Consider the following 15,565-nt stretch of genomic DNA (forward strand, 5'->3'; position numbering starts at 1 on the left):
GAGGAGTCTATTTAGCATTTGCCCTTAAAACGTCCTTAAACATTAGGGCTGCTGTAGCCACCAGCTAATAAGCATTGGACTCCTGCGGTGCAGCAGGCAGGAGAGTGTGGGTTTTATAGAAAACTTGGTCCAGCAGCAGCAAAGGCAATTCAGTTTACTATCACGATATCTCTTGCAGTTGTCCCCTTGTGTGTCAGAGTGAAGAATGGCTTCGGTATACAAAGGAAGGGCAATGTGAAATGAGAAAAAAATACGTCCTTCTCCCCTTCCATGCACCCCAAACTGCAATTCCACAGACTTTCCCCAAATCCCTCACAAATGTCCATTGCCTCAGTTTTTGCTTTTAAGACCCTTGTTGACTGTGAAATGAATGAAGATACAAGTTAGTTGGTGTAGTTTCCTACAAAGAGAGGAAAGATCAAATGCTTTTGGTATTTCCTTTAAAGAAACAGGAGGAATCATAAAACATTTGGGGGTGAAGTATGACTCCCTCCAAGAGAGAAATTATTAACTGCATTCAAGCACTGACATTTTGCTTCTGAAAAATCACCCATTTCAATTTAAAGATGCATTATCCTTTTGCGTTCAGAAAAGGTCCTACAGGGCAGTCAGTTCAAGAGATCTTTCCACAGGAGTTCATCATGCTTAAATAGAGGCAAGGGAGAGGATTTAATTGAGAGAAAAACAAGCTGACAACTACAATTTAAGGAATTATCTTGCTTGTCATTAATAATAGAGAATCTGTTCAGGAAAAGGGATAATGCAACTTGATGGTCCTCTTTACATTTTACAGTCGCACAAGGGTGTAAATATTTAATCTTTCACTTAATTAATCTTTACAAAATATCTCACAAAAACATTTTTACCTATAGAAATTAGTTTCTATACATCAATATATTTTTATTTTTATAAATTATTCCATCTTTAAGTGCCTTCTATCAATATAAATGATAAAATAGACAATCAAAAATTTTAAAGCTTTTCCCAGTTGTATCCCTCCTTGTCAACATAGGTGCTGTGAATCCTCATACGTGTGTGTCCACATGGGAATGTGTTTGTGTGCATGTGTGTCTGATGTAAAATGCTTCCATCCTCTCCCACCCCCAAACTCCATTAAAATAAACTATATTGTTACTAGTTCCTGATGCAATAGTGTTTCCAAAGGGGAGAAAAGAAATGCTTGACTTGGTTTCAGAAATCAAAAGATGTGCATAGTTACCGAAGTCGAGGTGTACCAACTACAAATGTGCAATGACAAGCTTAGAATAGGATCCACCTCCCAGTCAAGTCAAAGAGCATCCCACCAATGACTTCAGTAGGAAGTGGACCAAGTACTCTGAGCTTGATTTTGCAAGGTGCATGTGGCCCTGATCTAGCAAAACGTTTAAGCCCGTGCTTAGCTTTGAGCACATGAATAGTGCTACTGGAATTGATGGGACTGAACGGCACAGGGAAGGATCACAAGTGACTCCAAGTCAACGGGCTACTTGTGTAGGAATTGGGGTCAAGTGCTGAGCGCCTTGCAGGATCAAGCCCTATATGAGGTTCAAGAGCTGGGAACTTCTCTTTAAAGCAATCAACACACTGAGCTCAGCCATTGAAATCGATCAAAATGTCCGCATGGGCACAGGAGGTGGCTAGCTCCCCTTGACAGAGGGTCTCCATGTCAGAAGTTTATGCCTACAACTGGTGCTCTGAGCACACAACAGATTTGCTTTATATGGTAGAAGTCTTTTTGTTCCTACCCTTTGACCCATCAGTGTCCTTCATGGCTTCAAACACTTTGTGTTGTACATTCATCAAAATTCACATTGACTGCAAAGAACATAAATGCAACAAAAACAGGAAAGCCTCCAAATAGTATATTATAGTTTTCTTCTAAATATTCTCCCGTCGTAATCAGAGGTGCAGTGGCTAATTTATAATTTTTCCTTTGAAGGAATCCAGATGAAAGGCCCAGATTGTTCTTCAATTACAAGTTTGCATTGATTATATATATCTTCTAAGCTATCTCCTTGGACAATAGCTGCAGTAAGAACATATCAATATTTCTTTTAATTGTTACATTCTACAGCATCCAGTGTCAGATATTGATGAAATAAATGAGAAGGAATACTAGCACACTGTGATGTTGTTGATTATGGAAAAATCATACCCCTGCACATGGCAACTAAGTTGAAACCAATGGCACCTTCCCATGACAGAGACCCATCCCACTGCTTGTAGTGAGACGACTGAGCTAGGTTTAGAGAACAGCAGCTCTGTCCCACAGGAGGGCAGCATGGTAGGCTCCCACTGTTGCAACTCAAGCTTTACATTTCATTTGATTTAGAAGCTACTTCAGCAGTGAGTAGCTGCAGATTTACAGCCTATTCTTTTCCTGACCTAGTTACAATAGACTCACTCTTGGCTGAAAAAGTTAACTAGAACAGGTCCAAAGTGACAGAAGATAAAGCAACTGTAACACAAAGCGCAGTGTCTATACTCCTAAATTCCTTGCCCCCCCCCCCCCAGCAGAAATCTGGACCTGCAGTCCAGAGTATGTGCACTGTCAGCATGTGGAGGGGCAACTGGGGGCTTCTGAGTGTTATCCACAAATATCAGGCCCCTGAGTAGGGAGCTGCCTAAACCCATCCAAAGGAAATGCTGGGGCCCAGAGCAAGTCTTAAATCTTGCTCTTTTCCAGCTCAGGAAGAAGATGCCTTTCTCCTTCCCTCCCATGATCTGTAGCTTGAGTTCTTGCCTTGAGGCTAGTGAGGAATTCTTTGCTCTGTACAAATGCAATGATGCAACATCTGTACTGATTTCATTAAAAGCAGTTTTGGGTCAGAGAGGGAATCAAATTCATGCAAAACTATTCCTTCAGTGCATCAAAATTCCAAGGAATTGAATGCCTCAACTGCCCTTGAGTTTCAGGGAGACAATAGTCCCAAGCCAGGAGTCCTTACTGTGGGCACACTATACTGATATGCAGCCTCGAACAGAGACAGAGCTGATCCAGTTGTTTTGCAATAAAAGACTATCTCTTGGGAAAAAAAATTGTTTTTAATAAAAACATACCTGTAAAATATTCTCCAAATTCTTGTTCTAATTTAATTGCTCGATCATAGGTTTTCTTCGCTTGCTCCTCTGTAAGACGTTTATTCATTTCCCTAGAAACACACATGAAGTCATCAAAAAGTTTAGATTCTTGATGGAACAACTTTCTAAAAGATCCGTTCAACTGAATCACAGATGGATTGAGATAGGTACAAAAATCAAGTGATGAAATTCTTCCGCCAGTTCATGGGCACTTTCAGGATTTTAAATTTAATTTCATTCTTATGTAGTATAAACCTACATTTCCAGACTATTTCCCATTTCTCCACTAAATTTTTATTTTGGGTTCACTACTCTACATTCCCAAACAAAATACGAGGCCCAAATCTGGTAACTGCTGAGATGGACTGGTGGCATCAGGAACCCATGGGCAAATCTGGGAGCCAGGAGGTCTCAAGGTCTGAGCACTCAGAGCTCTCCTGCTTCCAGAGCTGAAGCTCCTTCAGGAACCTCTCTATCTCCCAGGCCCACAGCTGGCTGTCTCAGCTGAATAAGGTTGTCCAAAATGCTGAAATGGAAGCTGGGTTTTGACTGAGGCTGGGCCTGTGGAAGTGAAATCATGATTAAAGGCAGGATTCAACACACTGACACTCCTGACCCTGTAGAAGGAATCCCAGAGTCATTGTAAACCCTGTAGGGAAGCCCCAGAAGGACCCAGCATGTCTTCCAGGGAGAATTCTTGGTTCAGGTGGGGGCATGAGTTCCAGATATCATGAGAAATCAGACTGAGTCTTTCTGGATGGAAGAGATAAGATGAGTTATTTATTTATGTTCTCTGTTCCACTCCTTTCTGATTAACTAGAGAGATTCCTAGTCAAGTGTGTCTTGTAGCTTCTAAAACGTACCGGGTACCAATAAATGTAAAAACATAGACAGTGTCAGTAACATTGTTATTTCCAATGTTTTGTTATTTGCTGGAGCATTTCTGTTTCAACAGAGGCATTATTTAATAACTTTAAGAAATGAGTTGTCTTGCCCATCCATGCTCAGCTTTTAATACCACTGTACACTTGCAAAGAATCAATCATAGAATCACAGAATGGTTTGAGTTAGAAGGGATGTTAAATATCATCCAGTTCCAACCCCCCTGCCATGGGCAGGGACACCTTCCACTAGACCAGGTTGCTCAAAGCCCCATCCAACCTGGCCTTGAACACTGCCAGGGATGGGGCAGCCACAACTTCTCTCTGAGCAACCTGTTCCAGTGCCTCACCACCCTCACAGTGAAGAACTTCTTCCTTACATCTAATCCAAATCCACCTTTTTTCAGTTTAAAGCCATTACCCCTTGTCCTACCCCTACATGCCCTTGTAAAAAGTCCCTCCCCATCTTTCCTGTAGGTCCCCTTTAGGTACTGGAAGGCTGCTATAAGGTCTCCTGGAGCCTTCTCTTCTCCAGGCTGAACAACCCCAACTCTCTCAGCCTGTCTTCACAGGAGAGGTGCTCCAGCCCCCTGATCACCTTTGTGGCCCTGCTCTGGACCTGCTCCAACAGGTCCATGTCCTTCTTATGTTGGGGGCCCCTGAGCTGAAGGTACTACTCCAGGTGGGGTTTCAGCAGAATGGAGTAGAGGGGAGAATCCCCTCCCTCGACCTGCTGGCCACGCTGCTTTTGATACAGCCCAGGACACGGTTGACTTTCTGGGCTGCGAGCACACGTTGCCAGCTCACATTCAGTTTTTTTCATCCACTAATACCCTCAAGTCCTTCTCCTCAGGGCTGCTCTCAATCCACTCATTGCCCAGCCTGTATCTGTGCTTGGGATTGCCCTGACCCATCTGCAGGACCTTGCACTTGGCCTTGTTGAACTTCCTGAGGTTTCACACAGCCTCACCTCTCAAGCCTGTCCAGGTCCCTCTGGATGGCATCCCTTCCCGCCAGCATGTCAACTTGTTCTTATTCACTGCCCTACACATACATGCCTCCAGATATCCAAATTCACTAGCAATAATAGAGTTTGCTTTGTTCTAGCGTTTTTTCACTGCATGGATTTGTTTTTCTTAAAACATGATAGAAATTTTCTGAGGCAACTAGGAAAGCAAGAGAAGGGAGCACCTTGTGTTCTGCATAAATCTGATCTAATGCCTTGCACTGAATCATATGATTATGTGGTAACGGACTGTGTACTGTATGACATGGGTGATGCATGTAGGAAATTATGCGCATGATGGTGCATTAAAAAATGATCTATGAAGTGCACAACAGTATGAACTTGCTACAGCTAACTCCTTCCTGGCTTTTGAAAAACACCCTCTAAGGTGTCCAGGATGCAAAAAGGTATTTCTAGAAATGACTTAAAGCTGTCTATCTGTGTAACTAACCGTATAGCTGGGAACACTGCTTAGAAAAATCTCTCTGGCAGTACCAATGCAATGCAGAAAGCAGGTGTATAAAATGAAGGATAAGAAAGATTTCTTTATATAATTTATGACAGTTATTTGTGGATTATATAAATAGGTTTAATATGTGCCAATCTGTGCCATGCTGCTAAATTTGTAATACTACTAATTCTATTTATTAGAAAGATTGCTATCTAATTGAGTTCAGGTGAGCTTCTCATCAGCTATGCCTACTTGAACATATCTTTCGGTGACTGAACCAAAACTCTGTCTTGAAGTGGGACATACCATTGCAAATTCTTATGCAAATTAACATTTTCATCTTAAGGACACTCAGCCAATATTCTAGCGCTAACAACATCCTCCTCCTTCCAGATCTATTTCTGGTAAATTTCTGAGAAGTCTTCCTCAAGATCTTTGAATATCAGAGGAGAAAATACAAATGAAAATATAAACAAGCACTTAAAATAGTAAGTACTTTGAAATAAGCAGAAATTTGCATTACATGTTCAGATTGTAGATTTGCCTGGGGTATAAAACTGTGCTAGTTGTATCCATGCCTCTTCCCATCCTGTGCCTTCAGGAGAGAGGATGGAGAAGGGGGAGGATGATGTCCATTTTTCATGATGAATTAAAAGTGCTGTCAAACCATAGTCACTTCTAATTTTTTCTTTCCTAGCCAGGCACCTGCACAGCTGGTGAATTCAAAATGCTTGCAAAGAGCTGTCCCTCCAGGCACATTTTCCAGGGTTTTGCTCCTCTCCCAGTGAAGAGCTCACCCAGGCAGGCTCTTCATTATTTCCAGCTCTCATCCCCATGATCCCACCACCGTCCTCCTTCTTCTAGAGAGAGAGAGGCCAATCGAGAGGTACCAATGGGGATGCTGCTGGGATTAAACCTGTGAGGTGGAGTCACGTAGAGGTGGGGAAGGAAGGAAGGAAGGAAGGATGGAAGGAAGGAAGGGCAGGATGACAGAGCAGTTTGTTTACAGCAATTTGATTGCTAGGACTGAATTTAATTGAAGAAAGCAGGATCAGGAGACATCCAGCTCAGGCCATGTGTTCTGGTTGGTTTTACATCCAACAGCCCCTTATGGTCTTCCATTGCTGTGGTCATTAGTGTTAGTAGGGTATTTCCAGAGAACCAGCGATAACCAAGTTTCAAGTGCAGGTGCAAGCTTAATTTATGCTCCCTTCGCTGTCAGATGAGTGCAAAGGAGCATATATGTAAATGAGAATTAGACTTCAACTTTAAGTGCTGGTTTTGCTGCAAGTTAAATCTTTTGACTTTGTTTCTCTGCATCTTCTGATGAGCAATTTTTTTGTCTTTTGTGGTTTTACTTTGCTATTACACTAACTTTCAACTCACCTGTATGAACAGGAGTAATAGTTATGGCAGATAAACCTATAATTTTTGTGTTGTAGTAGTTACATACATAAAAAAGACCAAGTGAGCAGTTACATTATGCTGTCATAAAAATGTCCTCTTTCTGTTCCCATAGAGCACTGGTTTACCATGTTAAACTTCTTCATACTAAAATAATAGTATGTATTGGAAAGGGGTTATATCGGTTCATCTATGCACACTCTACAACTCACTACTGCTTACATCAGAGTATTTATTTGTTTAGTCAGACCCTGAGTGATTTAGCTACATTGCTAAATAAAATAAATGATTCTTACAAGCAAGGGGCTCAGAATTATGTCATTATTCTCAAGACAATTCTTTAAAAAGAACAATACTGTTTATATCAAGAGTTCTCATTTCTGTTAGAAAATTTTGAGTGCTGTTTGATAAGATAAATACACATTAGATAGATTAACTAGATAAAAAGATTACTTGTGGAGAGCAGGCTGCAGGGGATAAACTAATTTAGAATGCCTGAATTAATTATGTTTTTCTCTTTTTTTTTTCAGGAGTTGTATTGTGGTTACATAATTAATTTATATAAGCCATATTAGTAAAAAATTCCCAAACTAGTACTGATATATAAGGACTTCTGCTGTCCCATGAAAGTTTGGATTTCTAATCAAGGGTGTCTTCCACAGAGTATTTGCAGAACAAGGAATTCAGAGTGATATAAGGGATTTCACTTTGTTTGTCCCTACCATACTGTCAACAGGTTTATATTTGGAGACTGAAGAATAACTTACTTTTGATTTATATCAGTAAGGAAAATTCTGCTAGCTCTGCATAACTTATTTTGTCCTAAGTGAAATATTAGCATTGCTGTAGTTTAATAACAGGATGATTGTCATAATGTTTTGCATCTTCGTAACACTTTTCAGTCAATCTGTTCAAGGATTTGCTGTTCTTACATCAAATCAATGAAGCCTTTATGTTATTGCCACATTTCTGGTTCTGCCTAATGTATTTTTCAAAGTAAGGGCCACTTTTATTTACTTTTTTTTTTTTTTAATCACTCCAGATGCAATGTCAGCATTAAGCAAATAATGGAAATATTTTATGGATGGGAAAACTGTAGGTTAAGATCTATCTTAAACCAATCAGTGCAGAAGGTAGGCTATCAGACTACCCTTCGCCTTCTATACAGCAACATAATGAGAATATAAGTGAATTGTAGGGCTGGAAGAAACGTCAAGAAGTCATCCAACCCAAGATGGCTTTGGTCAGGATGGGGCTGTGCAAGTACCACATACTGTGCATCATTCCCCGTAATGTGGCTGGACACGCAACAACCTTATCACCAAAAGGCAGGGCCAGGGAGGATGCACATTCCTGGGATGGGGCATGTTAGCATTCTCCAGCTCTGTCACCCAACGGTTGTGGGCACACCGTTACCGTAACCAGACAGGCATCTGTCACAGGAGGGGGGTTGCCTAGATTTTAGCTGTGTAACAGATACCCATGGCATCGCCTGGCATTTGCAGAGCCTTTGGTGAGGGGAAGGCACAGAGTTCAAAATTTTATCCCTATCACAGCAAATTAAGCTGATAACTCTTGCATTACCTGAAGCGTACATGGAAAACAATTGATCACAATGTGTTTTATCCTGAGCTTTAACCAGTATGAAGATCACTTCCATATTTCCTCCTCAGCCTTCTCTCATTGACACTAGATAACCCCTGTTCCTCCTCCACTTCTAGGGTGGAACCCAGCACCAGGCCAGTGCTCCAGCTGAGGCCTCATCCATACCCAGTACAACAAAATGACTGTCTATTGTGTCCTTACACAACACTGATATTAATACAGCCCACAGTGGCAGTTGCTTTTTTTGCAACCACATTATCCATCCATTCATATTCCTGTGTGATCCATCCCAACCACCAGATGCTTTTCTGCAGTGCTATAGCTTAATTATTCCCTGCTTGTGCTCACGCATTTAATTTTCTCTCCTTTGTGCTGAATTTCATCTTACTGATTTTACATTGATGTGCTGGTTTTGGCTGGGATAGAGTTAATTTTCTTCACAGTAGCTAGTATGGGGCTATGGTTTGGATCTGTGCTGAAAACAGTGCTGATAACCCAGGGATGTTTTCATTCCTGCTGAGCAGGGCTTACCCAGAGCCAAGGGCTTTTCTGCTTCTCCCCCCACCCCACCAGCGAGGAGGCTGGGGGGGCACAAGGAGTTGGGGGGGACACAGCCGGGACAGCCGACCCCAACTGACCCAAGGGATATCCCAGACCGTAGGACGTCACGGTCGGCAGATAAAGCTGGGGAAGAAGAAGGAAGGGGGGACATTGGGAGTGATGGCGTTTGTCTTCCCAAGTCCCCGTTAGGCGTGATGGAGCCCGGCTGCCCTGGGGATGGCTGAACTCCTGCCTACCCGTGGGGAGTGGGGAATGGATTCCTCGTTTTGTTTTGCTTGCGTGCACGGCTTTTGCTTTATCTGTTAAACTGTCTTTATCTCAGCCCATGAGTTTCTCACTTTTACTCTTCCGATTCTCTCCCCCATCCCAACGCGGGGGAGAGAGCTAGTGAGCGGCTCTGTGGGGCTTAGTTACTGGCTGGGGTTAAACCACGACAACTGAGTTTTAATCTTATCCTCTAAAGTGCTTGGCAGCTCAGCCTTGAGTTATTCACAAACTTTGCAAAAGTATTGCCCAATTCATCATACAAGTAATTCATGGAAATAACAAGTAGTCCCAAATAGGGACACAGCTCAGGAAATATTCTGCTACTGAGAATGTCCCAGGGAGCCAGAATAAAAATCAAGATGCAATACAATTACTGATATCCATCTCATGAAAGAAGGAAATAAGATTGATTTGATTTTCTCTTGATGCACATACATTGGCTGCCTCTTAGAACCTTTTTACCCTCTCAGTTATTATACTTGAGTTGTTTAACTGTTCGCTAGATCCCAGTGTTTTTCTGAGTATTGAAATTAGGTTGCCTGGTGACAACATGAAGTTGGTGCCTTTTCTTTCCTTCTTCAAGTGTTATGTTTGTCGCTCTCCAGTCCCGTGGATCTTTGCCTATCCTCTTACAGACCTTCAAGGAAATGAAGGGCTGACCAAGAGGCACACGCTGCAAATCTGACACAGGTTTACCCTCTGGTTTGCCCCTGTGACCAGACCCTACACCCCAAGAGCACCCAAGGCTGGATGGGACAAGCCATGCCGCATGAGTCCTTGGTGAACTTGCTGCACAGGTTGGAACAAGTACACCGAGCACTGGCAGGGAGTCCTTCACGGTCCAGCACGTAAGCCCACATGTCCCACTGTGAAAAGTTCAAAGGCAGCTTTGACTTGTTCCTTGAGATACGGGGATGCCGTGGGTGGCAGGCAAGGAGAGCAAGTCGCCACTGTTCTCACTTCCTTTTGTTATTACTGATTTTAGGGGAGAGGCAAAATGTAGACTCAAGACCTGTGTTGTGCCACCTGAGACTGTACCCTGAAAATAAAACGCTTGAAGGAGTTTATACTTACATCAGAGGCTCCCATGACTTGGGCTTAATGAAGATAGCGATGGGATAGAGTTGTGCAACTTGTAGTCGTTTGATAGCATTTCCTGACACATCGAGTATACAGTGCTTGCCCTGTTGGAAACAGATGAGGATGTGTTTGTTTTTGCAGAGTTTGCTGCAGATCAGCCAAAAGATGGGAAGCAATTCCGCAACACAGTGCCCTGGAACGGGGCCATTGCTGGCACACCAGGGAACGGGGACCCCAGGGCACGCGCTCCACTCCTCTGCGCTCTTTCCTTTGCTTTGGTGCTAATATAAAATAGCCACTGGAGATATGGGAACTTATTTTTACTGGGATGAACTTTGCAGGGGGGAGAGGATTTTCTTCAGAGATGAGGAAAATCAATTCATAAAAGTAATAGGATATCTACGTTTTTACTGGTTAATTCAGTTCTTGTTTGTGTCAAAGACTCCTTATGTCACCCGAGGCAAGTAATTTAATCTTTCTGTGCGTCATTCTTTTGCCTCTGTGAAAGTGAGATAAGTTTATTTACCTGTCTTACAGAGGGAAGAGGGAAGGATGTTTGGGGGCATACCTGAGGCGCTGTGTTAGTTTCCTGAATTGATGGCACTACATCCAGGTACAGAAAGTGCCAAGGATGTTGTCATTCAAAGTCAGAGACTCCACTTGTGGAGTCATTATAAAGCCTATAAGTATTAGCATGCTGTTTTGCAGATATTTTATATTTTTGGCAGAAGAGTCATGTCTGAGATACAGTGTGGAAACAAAACAGGTCATGTTGCATGGTCAATAAAACCAGTGTCAACCTACCCTTTCTGCCACGAATCTCACAGACTGGACACTAGTTCCATATAAATTATCGTTGTACTGCCCAGCTTCTATAAATTTGTGCTCTTGGATATCTTTTTCCATTTGTTCTCTTGAAATGACAAAATGATAATCTCTCCCATCCACTTCATAGTCACGCTTTGGCCGTGTGGTATCTGCATGAAACAAAAGACAGAAGATCAAGAAGTCTGTAAAAACATTTCATGCAAAAAATGCTGCAATTATGGTTCGCTCAGTGGACAATGCTGGGTCTGCTGTAAGTGGAGGTGCCTCACACCTGGGAGCAGATCCTTGGCTACTACATACTGTTTTCAATGGAGTTATGACAATAAAGCTGTCTTTTCAAAGTAATGCCTTCTGATGTTGACTTCCAATCAACACCAGAATTCCACTTTTTTCGGCAGGATCACACACAAACCCCAAATACAAAATGCATTCCAGATTGTAAAACTAATCCTATTACAGTGATAAAATGAATCACAATCTCATCAATTTAATGTAGTCTTAATTATAAGGCTGATTCTGATCTCATCTCTAGCAGTTTTAAGCTGGTGTATTTGCAGAGACAACAGTTTAAAATGAAGTAAGACTCCAATCGGGGTCTGAAATAAACACTCAGCAAGCTCTAATGATCCAAGATATAAACATTCTGCTTAATTCAGGGTCCAATATTGCTTTCAGATTAGACAGTCTAGACCTCTGACAAATCACAGATTTCTCCATATTTTTATTGATGGATGCTGTGCAATTGAGTTGAAACATTTTACATTTTACCAGTATTTCAAACTTTTATCTTATTTAAGAAACCTCAGGTTAATTGATGAGTAAACTGAGTTAGTGGCTAGAAGGCTCCTTTTTTAAAAAGATGCTACAGCTTTTGAGACAATTCTGAGAAATTCTTTCCAGACTTTCACAATCTTTTTGTTTGTTTGTTCTTTTCCCCTTTTTTGTCCAATGGAAAAATGGCTTTTGAGAAACTCAATTACAAATAGTTCACGGATGCTGCATTCACAGCAATTCACTTAATGTGTGGCACCAAGCACTACAGTTCACTTAGCTGCAGTGAAGGAGTAAAATCATACTTACGTGGTACACATGACCCAAACTTATCAGGGAATTCAGATATCAAGTCATCGTTGATCCGATCTTTCATAGGACCCAGAATAATAACCGGCCTGGTGTAATTAACTGAACAACAAAAAGAAAGGCACATTTTGATAATCTTACTGGCAATAACAGTAAATCTTCCCAAAGATGCACTAACCAGAGTTGTTGCCTTTATGTATGAAGTGAAAACTTAGGTGTACATTTTATTGATGAATAGTTTATTTATTGACATGGATAAGGAAAAAGGAACGAGTACCACTCATTTTGCAGAGCTCTGTGATGGTGCATGCACATGTAGTCAGATGACTATGTGGAAGTGTATATATTTGCTATTGCTCAACAAGGTCACTCCCAAATGCTTGCAGAAGGACTCTGTCATGAGGCATGGAAAGGATATTATAGGATTTTTTTTTCTCCTCACTTAAATGAGTGCATCGCCCATTAAATCAGGTGGGTACGCTCTCATTTTCAGTTGTCTTCCCATAGGTTCATCTACCCTGCTTAGAGGCACATATCACATTCGAAGGAAAATAATAAAGGCTTCCCATGTAACAATATTGCAGTAAATCTAGAAAATCTGCATCAATATTTTGTAGACTGATGAACATATTTATTAGTAAAGGCCATGAGAGGCTACTGGGGAGAGCCCTGAGAATGTTAGGAAGTGGGGGCTAGCGAGGGAGACCCTTACATCATTTCTTTTGTATGCGATAGACCGAGTGGCCAAGAAAAAGGAGCCACAGAGAATCTGGGGCTGGTACAGCAAGGCTTACTGCTCTGCTGGCCCCCAAAATGTAAAATGAAAAATATAAGGAACAGTGACAGAACAGCAGATGAAACTTACTTTCCTGTCTGGTGACAGGTTCATAAGAAAGGATGCAGTCTTCTTGGCCTCCTGACGAGAGAAGAAAGAGAAGACATTGAAGCTGACAAGCAACACGTCAAGTACTAAAGCTTGATAAAATGCTTCACATAGAGACAGATTGGGTTCAACACTTCTCTCTGGTAATACTCTCATCTGAACCATTCCAAAGTCCCTCATAACTTTAAAGTGTGGAGACCACTTTTTTCCTTTCCCTCCCTCCCCTGCCACATGTTTCAATTCTCTTGGCTGAAATTGGGCTTTTTCAATGATGGGCAATAAGACTTCATTTATTGATTTGATAGCAAGGCTGTTTCCAAGGATAGTGCAGAAATTTAAGATGCAATTCTTTCGCTTCTCCTATTGTTAAGGCCCTAACATGCTGCTGCAGGGCAAATCCACAGGCTACTTAAATTGAACAATTTTTATCCTCAGAATATACACATTTTGGTTGATCGTCCTTCTGTGCATAACCTCCATAGTCTAGTTTATTCACAGCCTGACGTCTAGCTCTGAGCTATTTTCTGACCCTTATCCTTTCCCTGAACACAAATCTCACAGCATCATATTTTAAACACTTATCCTCCCTCCACTCCTGTTAGGACAGTGCTGTTTCCTCATGGTGACATTTAAAAAGCAGAGAAATTTGCAATGAGAAACAAATGGCACTATATGGACCATGACTTGGGTGTAGGTGTGCAGCCCCAATGCATCACTGTCCTCTTCTCTACGAGAGTGCAAGAGGAGAGAGGGAAGGGTTCTTCAATCTACTGCATGAATAATTCCTGGACATTTCTCTTTTTTAGGTCACTGTCACATACGTGGTACCACATAAGGGCTCTGGTACATTCTAAATATGACTTAGGCTTAGCAAAGTTTAAAATTATGATTTTATTTTTACTCGGTTCAGGGCTTGTCTCTGTGAAGATCCACAGATGGGATTTTGCAACTAATTTAGATACTACAGAAGAAAGAGTGCCATAAGGAGTACCAGGGCTTTGTAAAATAGACAGGATTGCCTTCATTTCATCTGCTTGCATGCACATGAGTCTGTGCTACATTATTCTCATGGGCTCCTGCCAAACCAAAGTGTGCACATACAGAGGAAAAGCGCTGCCTGACACCTGATAGATGATATAGGTAGGATTTAGAAGGGGCTACACCTCACCTTGAAGTAGTCTGACTGCTATCTGAGTCACTCTTGAGGTTCCATTAACTATATTAACAAGATTTGTATTGGATGCAATGCCTAGCTCCCAAGTAGGTACAAAACTTTTTGTGGTTTAGTCTTAAGCTGACTCCCATCTCACGAATCTAATATGTTGATAGGTATTTTTTGTGAAATATTATCTAGACAGTTGTGAGAAATGTGTAAGAAAGCTTTTCAAGTAAAAATAATGTTGTAATTAAGGACAATGACAGAAAAAGCAAATTAAAAAATGTACTGATATGTTAGGAGAGAGGGACCAACTCCAACCTAGCAATGGTGCTGAAGCAGCAAAGGAGAAAACATCATTTTTAATAAAAGGAAGAAATTAGACAGCTTTTGAGGACAAGGCAACATAACATATGAGGAGTGTGGATAATGGATTTTCTTCTCTATTTGCAAATGTTTGATACTGTAATCACTTGCTTAACTTTGGCTTTTTGCAAAGTTAAAAACCTAGAATTATTGTTCCACTAGGTTTCATGCATCAGGTGTATTATTTTCTTTGGGAATTTTAGGGGTGATATAAAACTCAGGATGTCCCGTTCCCCTGGAGATAAAACAATTCACTCTCCAGGCTGGACGAGCGTGCTCCTGCACTGCCTGCCCTCCAGCCCCCAGAGCCAAGGCTATCTATGCTTTTCAACAGCCCGAGAAAGTCGACCTTGGGGTGGGCGACGAAGCCATCATGTACTAGGCAGAGGGAAGGCAGCCTGTTTGTACGAATAGACTCTTAAACTTGAAAATACTTGTTTCAACGGCATACAGATCTGCAGAAGGGGATTCATTTCAGCTGATTTCAGAAGCCTGTGTTGTGAGTGCTTATGTCTGAGCTGGTCCCTAGGTACATTTTAAGAGTCAATAGGTGCCTACAAATAGGCAAGTGCTTATTCTAAGACATGAGTCATCTGACCTGTTTTAGATGTCTACTTTGGAATGAAAGAAAAAGTCAGAAGGGTGTGTTTGTCTCCATTGTCCCATAACGGCATTTAAACAGCAAGGTCAGATGCAGACATCTGCATTTAAATGGTAGAATCCCATGGGAGTGGCTGTGAGGAGCAACTGAAGGAAAATAACCAGTAATTCTAACACTATTGTTTAAAAATTTCTCTGTGGGCTAATATTTGGCTTTGGCACAGAATTATAACCAGCACAAATAAGGCAGTACAGATTTTACCTTCTGTTTTGCCCAGTCTCTGGCAGACATGTCCACACGCTAAAGCTGTCGTTA

At 41.6% G+C, this 15,565-nt stretch overlaps 1 protein-coding gene across 2 annotated transcripts in view; it reads right to left on the reverse strand.

The window, feature by feature from the left end:
- Nucleotides 1-878: 878 nt before the first annotated feature.
- DLG2 (discs, large homolog 2 (Drosophila)) overlaps nt 879-15,565 on the reverse strand; it is a 1,012,119-nt gene continuing 997,432 nt past the window's right edge. For both annotated transcript variants that reach the window (XM_010576558.1, XM_010576559.1), the window contains 6 exons: nt 13,110-13,160; nt 12,245-12,346; nt 11,141-11,313; nt 10,331-10,440; nt 3,061-3,152; nt 879-2,026 (listed from right to left, as the gene is read on the reverse strand). In XM_010576558.1, the coding sequence (XP_010574860.1) occupies nt 1,920-2,026; nt 3,061-3,152; nt 10,331-10,440; nt 11,141-11,313; nt 12,245-12,346; nt 13,110-13,160 (635 nt within the window). In that variant the 3' untranslated portion in view covers nt 879-1,919. The remainder of the gene's footprint in view (nt 2,027-3,060; nt 3,153-10,330; nt 10,441-11,140; nt 11,314-12,244; nt 12,347-13,109; nt 13,161-15,565) is intronic.

The sequence above is a fragment of the Haliaeetus leucocephalus genome, unplaced genomic scaffold (genome assembly GCF_000737465.1).
Source record: "Haliaeetus leucocephalus isolate CR32 unplaced genomic scaffold, Haliaeetus_leucocephalus-4.0 Scaffold536, whole genome shotgun sequence".
NCBI classification, from domain to species: Eukaryota; Metazoa; Chordata; class Aves; order Accipitriformes; family Accipitridae; genus Haliaeetus; species Haliaeetus leucocephalus.